Source organism: Myripristis murdjan, chromosome 15 (assembly GCF_902150065.1).
Source record: "Myripristis murdjan chromosome 15, fMyrMur1.1, whole genome shotgun sequence".
In the NCBI taxonomy this organism is placed as follows: domain Eukaryota; kingdom Metazoa; phylum Chordata; class Actinopteri; order Holocentriformes; family Holocentridae; genus Myripristis; species Myripristis murdjan.
The window spans coordinates 1647789-1666830 of record NC_043994.1 but is presented as its reverse complement, the minus strand read 5'-3'; the positions used below and the strand labels follow the sequence as shown (position 1 = coordinate 1666830).

The 19042-nt window shown below is 40.5% G+C and overlaps 1 protein-coding gene across 2 annotated transcripts; it reads right to left on the bottom strand.

Moving 5' to 3' along the window:
- Nucleotides 1-2084: 2084 nt before the first annotated feature.
- Nucleotides 2085-15191, bottom strand: fbxo28 (F-box protein 28). Of its 2 annotated transcripts, none has more exons than XM_030070873.1 (5): nucleotides 14994-15191; nucleotides 13854-13963; nucleotides 11769-11907; nucleotides 7877-8093; nucleotides 2085-5067 (listed from the first exon to the last, which is right to left on the bottom strand). In XM_030070873.1, exons 1-5 carry the CDS (start codon nucleotides 15180-15182, stop codon nucleotides 4547-4549), a joined length of 1176 nt encoding a protein of 391 aa, XP_029926733.1. In that variant the 5' UTR covers nucleotides 15183-15191; the 3' UTR covers nucleotides 2085-4546. The 2 variants fall into 2 exon arrangements, with proteins under 2 accessions (XP_029926733.1, XP_029926734.1); XM_030070874.1 differs by having other exon boundaries at nucleotides 7898-8093.
- Nucleotides 15192-19042: the final 3851 nt, after the last annotated feature.

Genomic DNA, 19042 nt, shown 5'->3' with positions numbered 1-19042 from the left:
AGTGACTATATTCTGAGAGAAGTCAAGTCATGAAAACACAACAGTGCTGCTGCTTTTAGGAAAACTGATGTGTACGACTTTATTATGGTGATGGAACACTGCTGTGAAGAAAGTTTGAAGTCTGTTTTAAGTTTGAAGTTCAGTTTTGCATTTAACCTACACAAATTTCCAAACACATAAATACACATGCACAACTCTCTTACTCTTGTCCCTGCTGGCACTAATGACTATAAAAGCTAAGGTAGCACCAATGTCCACTTCCCTGCTGGAAAAACTACATCAGTGTCTGAGAAAGAAGAAGGACAAATAGATAGCCATGCTTAACACAAGTGTGAGCTGTGCTTAGCACAACCTGCATTTTCAATACATACACACTCAAAGAACAGACGAGTCAGTCAGGAGGCAGCCCTACACTGGGTTCCAGACTAATTTCTGCACAAATAGCCTACTGTACGTAACGTAGTAGAGCAGACTCAGTGGCTAACCAGACATGAAGGACATGAGCCCAGCTACATTGGACATTTGGACTTCTTCTCAACTGTTAAAATCAGCCGTTAGATGGCCTAGATGTGGTATGCAGGCAGAACGTACAATATCACAATTACATGGTGTATTGTTAAAGTGAAAGTACCGGTATATATAAATAATAGTATATATAACTTTAGGATGAGGAAAATATACCAACTTGCTGTTTCAGCAGCACAACCAAAATGTAGCTTGAGGAAAAAAAAAAAAAGCAGCCATTCTTTGTTAGAGCTTGCTACGGTACAGAGCCTGTCCTCAAACATGGCTGTGGTGATAGCTGATGAGGACAATATGCCACTAAGCATACTGAGGAGGAAGTGTGTCTTGGACTGGTGTGGGCGTGTCTTGGAAGAGTCTGTTTTGGAGTCTGAAAGTTGCAGATGGATTCTCTTAAAAAAAAAAAAAAAAGAGTGAGTAATGTGCCTTAAGTGGGCATTTTTACAGTTTACTGCAGTATAGAACAATTTCAATATATCCAAGTAATAATGTGGAGCACCTGATGTAAATAAAGACAGTAGTTTTGGCCTGGTTTTACATAATGCACTGAATTATGTATTTCTGAAAAAAAAAATGGCATTATGTAATAACAGCCACATTACATACATTACTGCCAAATGCAGACAAAATGGAGGGGTTATTATAAAATGAGGGAAAAAGTTACTTGATTTTGCAGTTATTACAAAATTCGGTGTTATTATATAAAGTATTAGAGGGAGTAGAAATGGCCTCACCAAATATCCTGCCAATCCACTCTTGTGAATAAGTTAACACTTTGGCCTGAAGGTGGTCCTGGAGGGACGCTCATGTGGGGGCATGCTCGTGGTGCCATGAGTATATACAGAGTTTGATGAACATATTTCAATAGATTTTGAAATGTCGAATTTGACACTTTGGCCAAAGGGAGGGGCTTGACGGAAAGGACAAGGTAACCTAAACTGGCAAGGGTTCACCAAATTTCATGGCAAACCTCACAATACATGTCAAGACAGGTTGCCTTTTGAGGAAAGTGTTGGATGGACGGATGTACAGACAGACTGGCAAGGGTATCCTTAGGCCCCTGACAGCAGGGCAAAAATGCCTGAATGCTAGTAGTGGTAATCATTTCTGAGGAAAGCTTATGGAGCAGCTGGATGATGTAAGACTCAAAAGGTATCTTCCATCCTCTTTACCTGCTAATTCCTGATCAGGGTCACAAAGGGGCTGAAACCTGTCCCAATATATACTGGGGGAAGGCAGAGAAACGCCCTCAACAGGCTGCCAGTCCATCACAGGGCTAACACACACACACACACACACACACACACACACACACACACACACACACACACACACACACACACAGACACAGACACAGACACAGACACAGACACAGACACAGACACAGACACAGACACACACACAGACACAGACACAGACACACACACACACACACACACACACACACACACACACACACACACACACACACACGGACATTTTAGAGCCTCAAATTCACCTGACATGTGTCTTTGGACAGTGGGAGGAAATGTATCTTCAAGTATGTAAAAAAATGAAAACTGAACAGCAAATATGTTTTAAGATGCTGGACATTTCACACAAAAACAGCTAATATGGAAATTGTGTAAACAGTCATCTGGATATGTTAACTTGAATTTTAATAGGTTTCATTTGTACATTTGTAACAGTAATGTGTGCAACAAACCATACAATTAGCCCCAAATTGGCCAATTCAAAAGATAGTTTTTCTTGGTATACATACATGAAATAATTCACAATCTACACTTTGAAGTACATGAAGTTTACAGTACAGTCAATTTTCTAAACTGAGACGCAGTCTCAAATTAAGCCACTAGAGTACATATTCTTGTGTTTGCTGCCCAGTGTGTTTATAATACACGCTTGTGTTCACCAAGAAGTGAACTGCATTTCCAAGGTTTCTTTACGAAAAGTTCATGCCATGAGTGGTTGAGGTCATCCAAACAAAATAAAAGCTTAAAACAAAGAAAATAATTCCAGCCACAATATGGGCTCACCAGCTAACCTCAAAAGGCAAGAGAGAAGTATGTGCAGGAGAAGGGAATGGTGCTGCTTTGCAAGGGAACTGAATGGATGCATTTTAAAGAACGAGTGGGGAAACAACTGTGTGGTTCATTTTACTCTGTCCCATTCGCCCACTTCATTACGAGAACAGCCCCTAAAACAGAATTCAGTACACCTTTACTGTCACTGCAAACCAGTCAAAAGTTCTACCTGTAAGGTTCCTTAAACTACAAGTGGGTGATCTCAGACTTGAATTTCAAGGACGGGCCACAATTTAAGCTAAAAAAAAAAAAAAAAAAAGACAAACACCGCTATAATACCAATATACTTTGTAGTTTACACAATTTCTACTTTGAACTTGACGGACAGATCTCAAAGGTTTTTCGCCACTGGTGGCCAATTATACTTGGATCATATAAAGTTTCCGTGACCTCCCTAGCACAGCAGATAGCTTCTGTTGCCTTCATGTAAAAACTAACCATTAACAACATAACCGTGAACCACGTGCTTGACTGACAGATTCTTCTGATCAACACATGAACAAACTACCTAGTAATGCGGAGTGACAGCGTCTTCATGGGCACCACACCTATAAGGAGATTTAGGTTTGCAAGAAACGATTACTCTCTGCAGATAGTGGAGCTGTGGGTTCCCTTACCGCTGCTGCATTCTTAATTAACAAGGGCATCAGGAGAATTTCTCTGAATGGTTCAGTGGGTTGAAAGGAATATCCCTTCACAAAGATTACTGATCTCCATGTTAGGCCCTCTGCTAAGCAGAAAAGGGAAGTGCCAAAAGGCTTCTGTCATTTTACAGAACAATGGAGAGCAGTTTAAAATCAGTGTTCTTTGGCCAGAATTATCTGAACACTATATGTTCCCTTCTCTTGAGATTCCATCCTTTTCACATGATTAAAGAACTGACCAGATCTAACTGAACTGATCTGGACTTCAGTTTTGGACAGAGGACAACTGACCAGTCTAAAATAATAATAAATTTGGAGATTTGCAATATTTTAGATATTATATTGCACTAGATTAAAGTTGGGAAGAGCAAGAATGACTGAATGCTTGTAGACTGAATCATTCTCAACATCAAGTTCCTACCCATATGGCATGGGCGTCCTCACAGAGTGAAGGAGTGGGGTCACTGTGGTGACCAGAAGTATCAAACTGAAAATGGGTTGGGAATGCAACTTCCTCTGAAGGTAAATGGGAGCTATTCTGACTTACATACCTATCAATGAGCCAGTCTTCATTTACTATCATGACTTGATATTGCAGAGTTCTACAGTGATACGCTTCATATTGTATATTTATAGAATTCATTCTTGCAGGACAACTGGAGAAGAATCGCATTGCCTTGACATTCAGTTTTGCTTTGTTTTGTTTTTTAAATTTTTTTCACAGATTACGCTCCGTAACTTCTTTCTTGTGCTGCCAAATTTTTCAATCTGGAAACACATAAACTCCTTGGAAAAAAAAGTTCCCTGTTAGAAATCTGTACTGTAATTTTACCTTCATAATCAGTTTTCTTAGCTGCAAATGGTCTAGTGCTTGCCTATAGTTTGATGCTTGAGCAACTGAAACTGCTATTACATTGAGTGGCTTACACCCCCCTTAATTTAGCAGTGAGTGAAAAAGCAAGGCTAACCCTGTTACTTAATGCTGTGCAAAATCTTGGTGATTGGCTGGGCTCAGTGGTTTAGCTGTGGACAGCAGCAAGTAATTAAACACTATTGTCGGCAATGCAAGCCCAAAGCCCACAAGAGGTGGTTATCGTATGCATTCTAGAGAAATGGCATGTGGGAGGGACATAAAACACTGTAAAAGCATACAGAGACTCCTGACTCATCTCACAAGACAGTACAGGACATGAGTGTTTCGGGGGTGGGGGTGGAGGGCAGGGGATTGAGGAATTGGGTGTGATTGATCAAGACCTCAAAAGCAAAAACAACCTAAATGACACATGTAGCGTCCCCTTATTTCTTGCTGCGCAGGCGTTTGGACTGCCGCGGGAGGTCTGAGCTCTTCCTAGTGCGTTTGAGCGAAGAACTACCCTCACTCTCCGGCTCTCTAGCTAGGGAGGCTGCAGTCGTGGCGACATTGCCGGGTGCCAGTGCCGTAGTGGATGGGCTGGCGACGGCGGAAGACACAACAGCGGTATTGGTGGATGTGGAGGGAACAGCTGTGCTGGGCCTGGACCCCCCCACAGTGGCGGCACTACTGTCCATCAGTTCGCGGAGCTTGTGTTCCAGCTCGGCAAGGCGGGCGTTCTGCTCACCGATCACCTGTGTTTGCTCCAGCAGCTTCTGCTCCTGGTCCTGCAACTGCTTCTGCTGCTCCAGCTGTTTGACACGCACTTCCTGCATTTCTCGCCGAAGAGCGGTCATGGACGCCCCGTTCACCTTCACCTGCTGCTGCACCTTTGTCATCTCAGAACGTGACGGCGTGTTCTTGGCCAGCAATGACATAGTGGTCAGGGAGGTAGATGGGCCTGCCACTGAGGTAGACAAGAGAGAGAATTACAACACTCGGTCATGACTGGGAAAAGAACAAAGAACAAAGAAGTACTGCAGGGGGAAAACCAGGAATACAGCAGTCTCTACAAGACTGACAACTCACTGATTCTTGAGAATTTGGATAAATCATGTCCCACTAAGAAAAATGCTATTTCTGCTGGAAATTTACAACATTTTAATGAAGAAAAAGAATCAAGGGCATAATCAGGGGGTCCTTTGCACATTTGTAAGGTTCTTTTATAGGTTTATTTTTAATTTGTATTAATTTAGTGATTATATGCTGGCCCTAGGCCTACAAAACCAGTTGTCCTCGGATAGGAGATAATCATTTCAACTTGATTAAAACAACAAAAAGTAATAATTTCACTGAATAATATCTTTACCACATGAAAGAGTACATCATAATATGTATTAAAAACTACAAACAATTAGTTTTGAACAATATTTGCTATTATTTTGTGGTTGCTCAAAATGTGTCCCAGATATTCGCCACCACCGTCAGATATATATTTAAAAAATAATAATAAAAAAACAACAAGGTCAATTACATTCCATGACTGAAGTCTGAAAAATGCTTATAACAGTGCTCAGGATTCTTATTTTTTGTACCAAATAGTTAAATAAAGTTGTTAAGCAAGAAGCCATTGACTTGAGTGGTATAAAGTTTGGAAATGTATGTTTTAATGAGGCGACTGTCACCACCGTCAGATTAGTGTCACCACCGTCAGAGGCAGTTATATTGGTTTTAAATGAATATGCTTATAATATGTTTCTTTGGTGCTGTTGAGTTATTAAAGTATTAGTCTCTTTTAATACAAAAATATGTTTTTCAAATAAAAAAAAAACGTTACGGTGACGGTGTTGACAAAAACAAAGTAGTCTAATAACTGGAAAAACCTATTTTATGAAAAAAATGCAAAATGAGGAGGTTGCACCGGTACATTGCTGAACAGCCAAGACCTTGGCCTATAATGATATACCTTCAGATTTTGTAATTTAACACACTTTTTTTTCAAAATTAAAACCTGTTTTATCCAAATTCCCAAGAATCAGTGAACTGTGTGTCCAATTTGTCTGAAAAAGCCCCCCATGCACATCATAATAACCGAGATAAACCAAGGGTATCAGTATGTAGTATGCAGGTACACTATCTACAGTAAGAATTTTTTATTGTCTGTATTCAGCGCTTAATGGGTGGAGTTCCAAAGCAGGGTGTATGAAGTATGCAGTTTTAATCAATGACAGCAAAACAAAAAAATAAAGAAAGAAATAAGAAAATCTGATCTGTTCAATAACCTCCTCAGACACCTACCAATACTAAGCAAAGAACTATCCATAGGTTTAGAGGGAGACTGATTGGCTCTTCATGTTTGTTTAAATTGGCTGTTTAAATTGTTCATATTTCTATTTTTTCTATATTCCTTGTTTATAGTGTATATTGCTTGCTGCTATTTATTATCTGTTTATGATGTAAATTTGCTTCATATTTTGCTATCCACTTTGCTACTGTAATGCTGGAAATTTCCCCACTGTGGGACTAATAAAGGAATATCTTATCTTATCTTATCTTATGCAAAAAAGGTGTTATTTCCAATGCAGATACCCCACTGGGCCTGCTGGTGGCACTAGAGGGAGGGTAATAGCATCACCAAACTAGCCTGGTTCCATAAAAAAAAATCTAAGACAGGCTCCTCTGAAATAAAACATGGTGGAGTTGCCCCAACAACCACCTGAGACAAGTCAAGCAGAGACCAGTACAATTCATTCTTGAGAGATGACTCATGTCTTTCCATGTTCCCTACTCCAAGGTCAATTTATTTTGAATGTGATTAGGCCAAATACATGATTAGAACAGGAACAGTTGTGTCCACAACACTGAAATCCTGAGGTGTGTTACACAAAGCAGGATCAGGATTTTAGCCAGAATTTTAAGGAAGTGTTACAAGATAGCCTCTGAAAATGTTTAGTATCAGCAATCATCAACATGAATGACTGAATCACATTCCTAAACCTAACACTCTGTTCTACAGATGCAAATCTCTATCACCATGAGAGCAAAATCTTCCCCCCAGTTATCTGGCTAACTTTCTGACCCTGCTTTCTGGAATATTGCCCAGGAGGGAGTGAATACAACCTGAACTGATGAAAAAAACGTCTAAAAGTTAGTTAAAACACACAAGTTACTGGATTTTTCCATATTCTGTAATAGTGAAAATATGGTTATAAGCAGGAATTTGAGCAAAACTATTGCCTGTGTGCACTCAACAGACGTATGTGCAATTTAGTTTAAGAAAGCGATACTTTTAAAGTGATGTTAAACCTTCTTTGAGAAGATAAAGGCAGCTATTTTTAAGAATGTTATCCGGGGGGGAAGTCCACCTCAGTTGTTCAAATTCCAAAGCAGCCATTAAAGAATGCCTTGTGTTTCACACACTGCTGATAACAGGTCCACAGAGCTGCAAGCTGTGACTGCACTGCACTCTGGTCCTTTGAGGCCACTGTCACTGGAGAAAGTGTTTGTCTCTTTTATGATGGACTTCTCATCTAGACTAACTGTTGAACACAAATGCAAAATGGTGAGCCTAGAGAGAAGCCCTTCCTGTAACAGCACAACCTCAAATTAACATGTAATTCTGTGCTACCCAACTCCTTTGCAACTGCACTCAAACTATTTTGAATATGTCATTCCATCTGCATTTGGACAGTTAAAGCAGTCAAAAGAAAAATACAACAGACAACATGGAAGTACTATAGGGTGTATATTTTCTTCACATCATCCCACTTTCTAACCTGTGCAAACTCGTCCATTACCTGGGGCAGAGCCAATGAGGCGGCCAGACAGGTCAGCCCCAGGCAGCCTTTTCTTCAGGATGGGGACAATTTTCTCATCAAAGTATTCCATAGCCATGGAAGAGATGTCCCTCAATTCCTGGAGAACCTCATGAGCTCGCTGGGGGGCACGAGTGGAGTTAACATAGCGTAGCACACGGTAAATCTCGTCTATCACCTGACAACACACAGAAGGACATGATGAGGTCACACAAGGCAGAAAACCAGACAACACTCAATAGAAATCAAGCAAAAAAAGGACAGACATTACGGTCTGGAACAGAGCAATACGTAGACTAAGCACTGCAAAAACGCAAAATCTTACCAAGATTATTTGTCTTATTTCAAGTCAAAAATGTCTTATTTCTTATTTCTAAATTTGCTCGTTTCATTGGCAAAATTTGCCAGTGGAAAAAGTGAAAATTAACTTGAAATAAGTGAAAATTAGCTAGAAACAAGAAACAAATTTTGCCAATTAAACAAGCAAATTTTCACTTGTTTCAAGCAAATTTTCACTTGAAACAAGAGACAATTGTCTAAAAACAAGTTACTTCTGAGGTGATCATGTCTTATTTTAAGTGTAATGAGATAGTTTGACTAGAAATAAGACATTTTTGACTTGAAATAAGACAAATAATCTTGGTAAGATTTTGAGTTTTTGCAGTGAGCTTGGAGAATGTTACCCTTTGATCTGCTGTGTGACTGAGAATGTGGCTACAGTTTTAGCACATTTTCACTGCAGGTAAACACATAAATAGTGTCACATCGGCATGCCAATATCTAATGTGTCTACAGGTATCAGAGTTAAATCTAAGGCTTTTAAGACCTTTTCATGGTCAATTTTAAGAAAATTTAAGATAGAAATCCATTTTCTTTTTCAAATGACCATTGTTGGTTAAAGGTAGAGTCAGCAATGCTGGACAAAGATTGCTGAAAATTGAAATCAACAGCCAGTTTTACCATCTCACTCATATTACCTCCCTTTCCCCAATCTCTCCTCTCCTTCCCCCTGTCCCGTGCAAGGCCACTAACGCCACATGTTGCTGATTGGCTTGAATAGCGTTGTATAGTCCGGTCCAAGCCATTTTGTTCCCCTTTTACAGAGCCAGGGCTGTGTACAAACACCAGATTGATTTTGCCACCACAAACAGACAGGACAGCTAGCAGACTGTGAGGAGATTGACTGAATTTGCTGAATTTGTTGATTTGAAATATCAACAACTTTCTCCAGAATCGCTGACTTACAGAATATGTATAAAGTCAGTAAAGGTTAATCTACAAATTCAGCATAGGTTTAGAGTTTTGTGACATAAGAAATATTAATGTGCATGCAAAGCAGAAGATCTTGACTAAGTTGAACAAAAAGACATTAAAAGATGCCAAAATGAAGTCAGAGAACATGCTTATGTGGAAATAAAAACCTGGTCACTTCAAATTTAAGACCAATTTAATCAGCAGACAGCCTGCCCATAATGCTGATATGGCCAGGAGAGGATGCGGACCCTCTCCTGGCCATATCAGTAAACTACAATTGGCAAGGCAAGTGTTTATTAATCAAGACCATTTATGTAGGGGTGGACAGAAAGACTGATGAACACAAGGGTAGACAGTGGGAGAATGTGTGATGAGAAGAGAATACTATGAATCTAGATTATAAGGTTAGCCTTACAATATCACAGAAAGTATTAACTTTTAAGCAGGGTAAACCATCTTGGTAGCTTAGACTGCTCAGCTAACTTTCTCAGGAGTTACTGATATTGGACATCACACATAGGATAAATAATGTAGGGCAAGGAGGGGGCAGAAAACAAATTCACACTGGGAATGCTAAGAAAGTGTACATCCAATTCGCTGACTTATAGGCGGAAATATTGAACAGCTGATTGATAAATGGTCTGATGGTGGTGGAAGGTGGAAGCAACTAAACGTAGGGGAAGGAGACACGAAGGTAGTTATGATGTTCAGTTGCAATCTATAATTAACATCCAATAATGTTAAGTCTTCTTCAAAGGTATGCCTGTTTTGTATGCTAAATGCTAAACAAGTCCTAAACAAGCCTCTCTAGCAAGTGCTCCTCCTGTGGAATGTTTGGAACTGCATTATATCAACTCAGATGTAAAAGAATGGCAGGTGAAAAACCAACATCAATTGTCTCAGTAAGGTGTTGAACAGCTTCAATGCTCCCTGGCATCGATTCTCCAAGTGTCTGGAACCCTCCTGGTGGAAGAACAGAGATTCTTCTAAAGATCCTGTGCCTAGACAGAGATATTACAGTGGTGCTGCAGAGCATAAAGCCCTCACTGCAAAGTCAAATGCACATTTGAGAGCTGAGTGGCACTGGTCTACAGAGATGTGGAAAAAGTGATGTGGTCACAGTCATCCTTTACAATATTCTGGACAAGTGGATGAGTGCATGTGTGGCATCCACCAAGAGCACACTACAGGCCTGAACACTACAGTCCTGAACGCTACAGCCCTGAACGCTACAGGCCTGAACGCCACAGGCCTGAACGCTACAGCCCTGAACGCCACAGCCCTGAACGCCACAGCCCTGAACGCCGCAGCCCTGAACGCCGCAGGCCTGAACGCCGCAGGCCTGAACGCCGCAGACCTGAACGCCGCAGGCCTGAACGCCACAGGCCTGTACGCCGCAGGCCTGAACGCCGCAGGCCTGAACGCCGCAGGCCTGAACGCCGCAGGCCTGAACGCCGCAGGCCTGAACGCCGCAGGCCTGAACGCCACAGGCCTGAACGCCACAGGCCTGTACGCCACAGGCCTGTACGCCACAGGCCTGAACGCCACAGGCCTGAACGCCACAGGCCTGAACGCCACAGGCCTGAACGCCACAGGCCTGAACACTACAGGCCTTTAGTGTTCAGGCCTGAACGCCACAGGCCTTTAGTGTTCAGGCCTGAACGCTACAGGCCTTTAGTGTTCAGGCCTGAACGCTACAGGCCTTTAGTGTTCAGGCCTAAACACCACAGGCCTGAACACCGCAGGCCTGAACACCGCAGGCCTGAACACCGCAGGCCTGAACGCCACAGGCCTGAACGCTACAGGCCTGAACGCTGGACCCCCAACAGTGAGGGCGTCCACTGGCTCCGTTATGCTGTGAGGGGTATTTTCCACTTGTCCCCTGAGAATGAAGACTCACTGCAAATCAATACACAGTCATTCTGAGTGATCACCTTTGTCCTATGATGAAACATTTCTATCCTGATGGAAGTGCTCTATTCCAGGATGACCCTCATCCACAGTGCCTGAGAGATCACTGAATTTTGGACTACAATCCTCAAAGCACCAAATGGTGGAAGAATGCTGTCCCATACCTCCAGCAGACTTCCAGAGACTTGGAGAGTCTGTGTCAAGAAGCTCTAGAGCTGTTCTGTTGGCTCATGGTGACCCAACACCTTACTTAACGCTTTATGCTGTTTTTTCCTTTAAGTTGTCACCTGTCTGAAATTCTTCTGTAGGAATAATTCAGAGTTGTATTCTATAATTCTTAACAAAAGCTGTCTGCTACATAGGCCTAAAACTGTGGGTAGAATAAACAAGAGCCAGTTGGCTTAAGAGAAAACACACATCAAGGTATAAAATAACATCTGTGATGAAAGCAAGCTTGTTGGTGTAGTGACAATGCACACTTTCACTACTTTTCAGCTACATGAAGCTGAAAAGTTGTGAAAAGCTGCACTTACGACATTTGATTTTTCATCTGCTAAAATCAAATACCAGTTAGTCTCACATAAGGCAAATTCCACAGGCTCCCTGCCTGAAAGCAACTGCAGCTGAGACACTGAACAACGCCTTGTTTCCTGCTGCTGGTTTACAGAAAAGAGACAGCTAAGCTAACCTTTCCAGGGATGAAGCAGCAGAGATTGGAGTCGACATATTTCATGAAGGTCATGTTGAGCAGGGAGAGGCGGGTCTCCACGGCGGCCAGGATATCAGCATGACGAGCCAGTGAATGGTTTCTTCTCTCTGACTCTCGCCTGACAGCAAGTCATAAGGTCAACACAGAAGAAAGTCACACAGTCAACATACAGAATCAAAATATTCTTTAAAATCCCATGAAGAAAAATGATTTGATACTGACAGTAGTGACAGGAAAGGCAAGGGAGAGAGAGGGGATGACATGCAAAGGGTCCAGGCTGGATGCCAACCCCGGCCATAATGGTAAGGACTTGATATAAGGTACACCAGGGCGCCAAAGAACATGCATTTTTGCATCTTTTATCACCACAGAGCACTTGACCCATTTGGTTCACCAATGCTCAATGAGATTACAGTCCCAATGTTCTAGAGCCACAGTACATCTGCAGTTCTTCTCTCTCCCATACAGTGCTGTGCAGAAGTCAGAGACCACCCTTTTAATTTAATTTCCACATGACCATTCAGTACGGATTACTTTTTGGGTGTCAAACAATACTTCAGGAATCATAAGTAACAAAAAATGACACAAAGGCGCCCTAAGCAAATCCAAACCTGTCGGCATTTAATTTGTCCACTCTACTTTTGTGCACCTTACCAGTGATTTTGTGTGTTTAACCTAATACCTACAAAATGTATATATTTCATGTTTCCGCTAATCTTTTCCCAAAGCAAGCAGTTGAATTTCAGAACTCTGGTATCAGTTTCTCTACCTTTTATCCAGCTACTGGATTCAAGCATTCATTCCACTCTGAACTATGAAAACAAAAGTTCACAGACTTCAAACTTTCGTCACACCAGTATTCCATCACCATAATAAAATCCTCCACTTTAGTTTTCCTAAAAGCAGCAGCGCTTTTGTGTTTTCACTGTCCAATGTAACATTTTTTCCACATTGGCCCATGTGGCCAGAAGATCAGAGTCTTCCTGGCCCCAGCTGTATTTTCACTGGCCCACAGCCAAAAATTAAACTATTTTTTTCCCCCCATAATTTTGGTGATTTATTGACTGTGTACAACAGTGAAGTTGCCTTTAGATTTAGTTTTCCTCTAGTTGTAGATATGAGATGTTGATATGTTACACAAATAAGCAAAATATAAACTATAACTGAATGGTGTATAAATGTATGTGCACCATGTTTTGTGTATGGAATATATAAGGAGGCAATGAGTATGATGCATAAATGACGCTAAGACGGGAAAGAACATGTTTACAGTGACTTACCCATGACCCTGATTGGGTGTCACTGGCCCAGATGGGCGAGTGACCGGCCAATCAACTTGCCCTGCACAAACCTTTAGTGGCCCAGGGACATTGTGCCATCAGTTATGTCTGACCCTGTTTTTTTATGAATTGAACTTGGGCAGAGTGAAACAGTCTCTCCTGGAAAATAGTCCCCAGGGAAACACTTGCTTTACACAGTAAATTATCAGATCTATGGTTCATGAATGTCGATGATGTTGTTCGCCATAGAGGCAGAACATTATAAGATGTGTGTTCCATCCAAAAACAAATTTGAAAATCAAGGGATTTTGATTGCATGTTGTGAAATCTTCAGTACACCCACAAGATCCGCAAAATTTGTGACAACGTAAAAGGCGGATTAATTGAATTAAACAGGCCAAACATTCAAAATCACTGGTATGGTCCTTTAACACATACTGCATAATGTGTAGGGCCTATAACATGCCTGTATTTGACTCTGCTTTGCTTTATCTGCACAAATCACATGTGGAATTATGGCATATTACTTGTAACTGTTGCAGTAACTCATTTATTTTTCACTACTTCAGGCTACCTTACATTTGCTGGTGTGATTAGGTAATAAACAAAACAAGGAAGTAATGGGCCAGAAAGACAAGAAAAACATGCAGCATCAGTAACAATTAATAGAAAATATTTCCATAATATATCTTTGGCAGAAAAAAAACTCCTTTATTCCTTTCGGCACCATTCCTGCAAGAAAACAAACATGTGAGTAAAAGCCTCCTTTCTTGGTGATACTGACCTGGGCAGCTGAGCTTTGACTTGCCTCTGACACAGGCTGTGGTAGCGCTCCACCCTCAGGAAGCCCTGGTTCAGGATACGCTGGCAGATCATGTCCATGCGCTTGCATACCTGGAGAGGCAACACAAGAGCAAAAGGCACGGGTCTTTTTCTTTTTATCCCCAAACATTAATATTTTCTTTTGCCCCTCCCTGGCTACAAAGAAGCAAGCATGGAGCTGATAGGTATTCAGGATCTTGCTATCAGACTTCAACAGTGGGGGAAAAAAATTATTCACTTAACTATCCCGATTCAAAAAAGAAAAAATGCAACAAACCATAATATCAAATCACAATACTTGTACAATCGCAATACAAATTGAATCGGCACCAAAGTATCGTAATGACATCAAATCAGGAGATAAACTTATTGTCCCAGCCCCAGGTCAAATGTTTGCCAACATGGGACTGTTTAAACTGAAAGATTGGAATGAATGTCTAACCAATACACCACACTACTACCACCAGCACCCTCCTCCCGTCTTGATGGAAGTAGTTTTGTCCTCTCATCTTAATGTTTTTTTTTTTTTTTTACAAAGACGACAATTGTAGAGTTAAACTTAATAAAGCCTATTCAAAGGTGCATGATGTAAAATGCAGCACCAAGTTCAGGGCCCTGGTCTATATCCTGCACAGAAAAACTGAGACAGTGTGCAGACAGATTAGCAGCCAGCATGGAAAATGACCAAATGATATCTCACAATCAAACTCGAGGGCCAGACACTATTGGAACTGCAAATATATTTTTGTCAAGGCAAACAACTGTGCAGCAGAAAGTGGGGAGTGAGTGCTGATGCTCTGTTTGCAGAATGAAAGTAATGTGGTGTTGAGTGGACCGGGTCGTGTGTGTGCTTTATGTTGGGTTAGTGTTAGCTGCACAGGGGCTAATGGCCCCAGGCTGCTCTTGTTGACACGACAAGCCAGTCAGAGCCCGTGTGGCTGCACAGGCAGTGAATACACACATGGAAAACACTATCTGCATTTCTTCAACTGGTTCAGTCATTTTTTTCTGATGTTTTACAAGGGAAGAGCCGTCCGCACACAGAGGCAGTCCATCTAGCTAGCATTAGCCATGTCAGCTGGTTTGTTTTTGTTCTCCTTACCGAGCGGAGCAGGCTGATTTCGTCGTAAGACAAAAAATTGAGAATCGTCTCAATTGCCACGATTGGAAGTCCTAAAAGTGGGTTGTTCTGATGCGGCTGGTCCGGCGGAGGAGTGGACAGTCTCGGTGACACCGAGTCCGTGTCCAGAGACCCAACACATCCATCGATTCTCTCTACGACGGCCGCCATCTTGGTTTGTTGAGGAGGAGGCGGAAGTGACGTTATGAAAGGAAGCTTTCAGGTCATCAATAAATCACAACCAGAATCAGAAATACTGTCTTGATCCTCGAGGAGAATTTAGGTCACTTGCAGCTGCTCAAATTCTCATGAGAAGAATTTAATTACTAGAAATAGAAAAGGCAATAGAGATAGAAAAATATATACCTTAGAAATTTGTTTAAAAAAAAAAAAAAAGAAAGAAAGAATGTGCATTATGTTTGAAGTATGTGCATTATGTATAAAGTTGTAACAAAAGTATTTTCATTATGTGCATTAAATCCAAAAATGTGCATTAATCCTCCATGTGCATTAATACTGTGCATTAATAATGTGCATTAATACCATATAGAATGAGGATAATGCATTACATCATCCTCATTTAACAATTTTTTTCCACCTAAAATGAAAATTATGAAGAGGGAATGATAATGATCACTCCCACTAATATTCTGTTTTTGTTTTTGTTTTGTTTTTTGTTTTGTTTTTTGTTTTGTTTTGTTTTTTTACCATATCATTCAGCCCTAATTCAAACTTGGTGTGATGCCATCCACCGTGTTAGCAGAATGGCCAACATGCATGTGCCTTGTTAAGCTGCCATCCCCCTCTCCATCCCCTGGCAGCAGAGAGAACAGGGGCTGAGAGCTTGCTTAGTTGAATCTGTTAGTCTGCTCTGCTTGACTCACTGATCCTTTATCTGAGGGAGGTTTGTGCAGGCTAGAATCTCTGGCCCCAGCCATGAGTCTAAAATATCAGCAGCCTCACTGGGCTGTGTGTTGATAAATCCATGACACTGTCCATGGTGCTGAAGGAATAGGTGGATTTGATTGTGCCTTCTTCGCTCAATCCCACCCTTTTGTCAGTTTCATCTCGGCTCTATGATATTCTCTAAACTATATATTATAAATTTATATACTCTACTGTACGGTGTCACCTTCAAACTGTCAAGTAGTAGTGACAACGGAATAGCAAGAAGATCATAGGGACACACTACTGTTTGCAATATACCTATAATATCCCTTTAATATTTCTATGATTATTCAGTAGCATCTGTGCTGCTGAAAATACACCCCAGACGAGACCAGCTCTATAACAAAATATCTTAAAGGAGAAATGACCAGAGATACAGTTTTACTAGAGATGTTTGGTGGAAGCTGGGAGTGGAGCAGGGACTGTGACTGAGGAAATTAACCTGCACTGACTGCACCACGCTCAGCTGCTACACTTACATAATTTGCATGTAATTAAGTGTGTTCTGAAAAATAAGCATTAGTAAAATGTTTAATGTCCACATCCAGTAAATTAATAGGCCATCACAAAATATGTATTTGGTGTGATAGCAGAAATCAAATTTATAATGACAATTATGGTATCAAGGATTAGACTAGGACTATATGATAATCCTGTAGTCACAGTATAAAGTAGCTATACACAAGTGTGTTCAGTCAATTAGGGGTCTGTCTTACTCTTACATTGTAGAGGAGCACAACAGCAGACAGGGAAAAGAGAAAATGAGGCAGCAGCAGGACAGAGGCTTTTTTGCTGTTCTCAGTTGTTATTTTTAAAATATTAGAAGTCTTTGTGCCACAAACTGAGTGCTTATTTCACAATATAATGTAACTAGAAAATGGAGCATTTCCTGAAGAAAATGTGTGATTGCTGTCATCTGATAATCGGATTAGATTGGTATTGTATTTATGTGTTGTGAGTGTGCTCGTCTGCCATACTGAGCATTTATTGAGTGGCATTTGTACTGTATACAGCAGCTGACTTATACATACAATGGTAGTGAATGGGGCTTCATTGATTTCCATGTGTGTCATAACTCATAAACTATAAATGTCATCATTATGAGAGAGTGCACGAGTCATCAGCCTGTTTTGCTGAGCATTTAGAAACTTGAAAGGAGTTTCTACTCTACTGTATTAGTTGTAGTTCAAGAAAACCAAAAACACCTGTCAGGCATTTTTCTGGAATCATCAACTGCATTGTAGTTGTTTTCTGTTTTTTCAGAATGCAACATTTCAACTGAAACTGATTTGTGATGCAATTTTAACATCAATTTTACATCAGGCGTGTTACTTAAACGTGTTATATAGTTATACATTAGTTATGTAACCTGTACACAACTTAGCTGTCTACAGGGGGAGCCCAGGAATATCAGGAATGACTGTTTCTACTGTGTGTAACAATGTTTTAGCCTCTGTATTGACAAAAGTAAAGAATACTTCACGGGTGAAATGGATGCAGTGCAGAAAAATCTTTATGTATAAAAATGATGAATAGATAGCTTTATTTGTGCCAGAGAACTAAGTCAAACACTTCCCTACTGGCTACAAGACAGAAGTTGCTGGATGTGTCAGTAGTCAAGAGTCAGGAGAAAAGCAGGGGCCCTATGCAAACATGTTATAGCCTGACGGCGGCATGTGGTCTGGATCCAGCCTGGAAAGCACACACATGTTGCACTGTTATACTTGTGAGGACAATCTGTTAAGTTGCACTAATTTCCTAACCTTTCACCATGATGTTGTCTTAGATACTATTTCTCATTATTTTAACTGAAAAGCACTGCCAATGCCTGTTCCAAACAGTGTGAGTTTAGCATCTTTTTATCTTCAGCCAATAGATTTTAATGATACTGTACGTAACGTTTATTCTTGATGATGTTGACAAACCACCATTACACACAGAAGGTCAGAGCCACACTGATAGAGAAAATCCAGCTTTTGGCTTGCTCCTAGGAGATTTACATTGTATTCCTGATGCTGTTTTGTTGGTTTATGTTTCATTTTTTCTGTTCCACAGCTAACTTGTAGGGATGGACAGATTGATACTGTGGAATCTCATTTGGCATCGATTCCTTTAAAAAATATATTGATAATAAAATTATATAAAAACAAAATGTGGATGGCTGCAACAATTCCAAATGTTTTCAGTACTTTTGTTTAATGTTTGTGCAAATAAACAGCCCGCACATATAAGCTGGCCCATGTCACATGACGATGGAAAACCTATGATATGAGAATTGAGTGCACACATTTCCACGTCATACAGACAGAATCATGGAGAGGATGGAGACGAGAAAACACAGCGTGGTGTGATGTTACTTTTCACCCGTTGATAAAAACACATCAAGATGCACAATTTGTGATAAAAAGCTCCACCCAACAGTAACACCAGTAATCTTTCTAAGCATTTAAAATCTCACCCCAACAGTTTCAAAGAATGAACAAAAGCAAGGAGAGGCTGCCACATCCAGTACACTGTACAGACCTCACTTTATTGTCAAGTCATATTGATATTATAGGGAAAAAGTCTTAGAGAAAGTGCAAATGTGCACATTTTCTGTTTCTGGTATTTTAATTTCATATTCATATTTATTCATATTTATTTAGTTGTTAATTTATTTTATTATTATTTTGTAAAACTGGACTTTTAGCAGTGGTAGTCTTATTGGCACAGACCTTTTTTAAATTGTGCTCAGATTTGGTTTTGTATTAAATTTGTTATTAATGGCCGGTATGTGTCATATGATTTTCCTTTACGTGCAATGATCCTCTTGTCCCTAAAAATGACCGTTATTTTGAAAAATGAGATACCCATTTTATCAGTATCGGTGTCTGTATTGGTATCGGTAAAATTTTAACAAAAAGTATCAGTGTTGTATTGAATTTAAAAAGTCTGGCATCACCCATTCCTACTAACTAGCCAAAAGTGAATCCATTGACATCACAGATATTGTCCACACAGCTGCAATAATGATAACCAGGAAAAACAAAATCTTCAACCGTCAGATTAAATTAACTCAGCCATGGTGTCTCAGTATTCAGCAA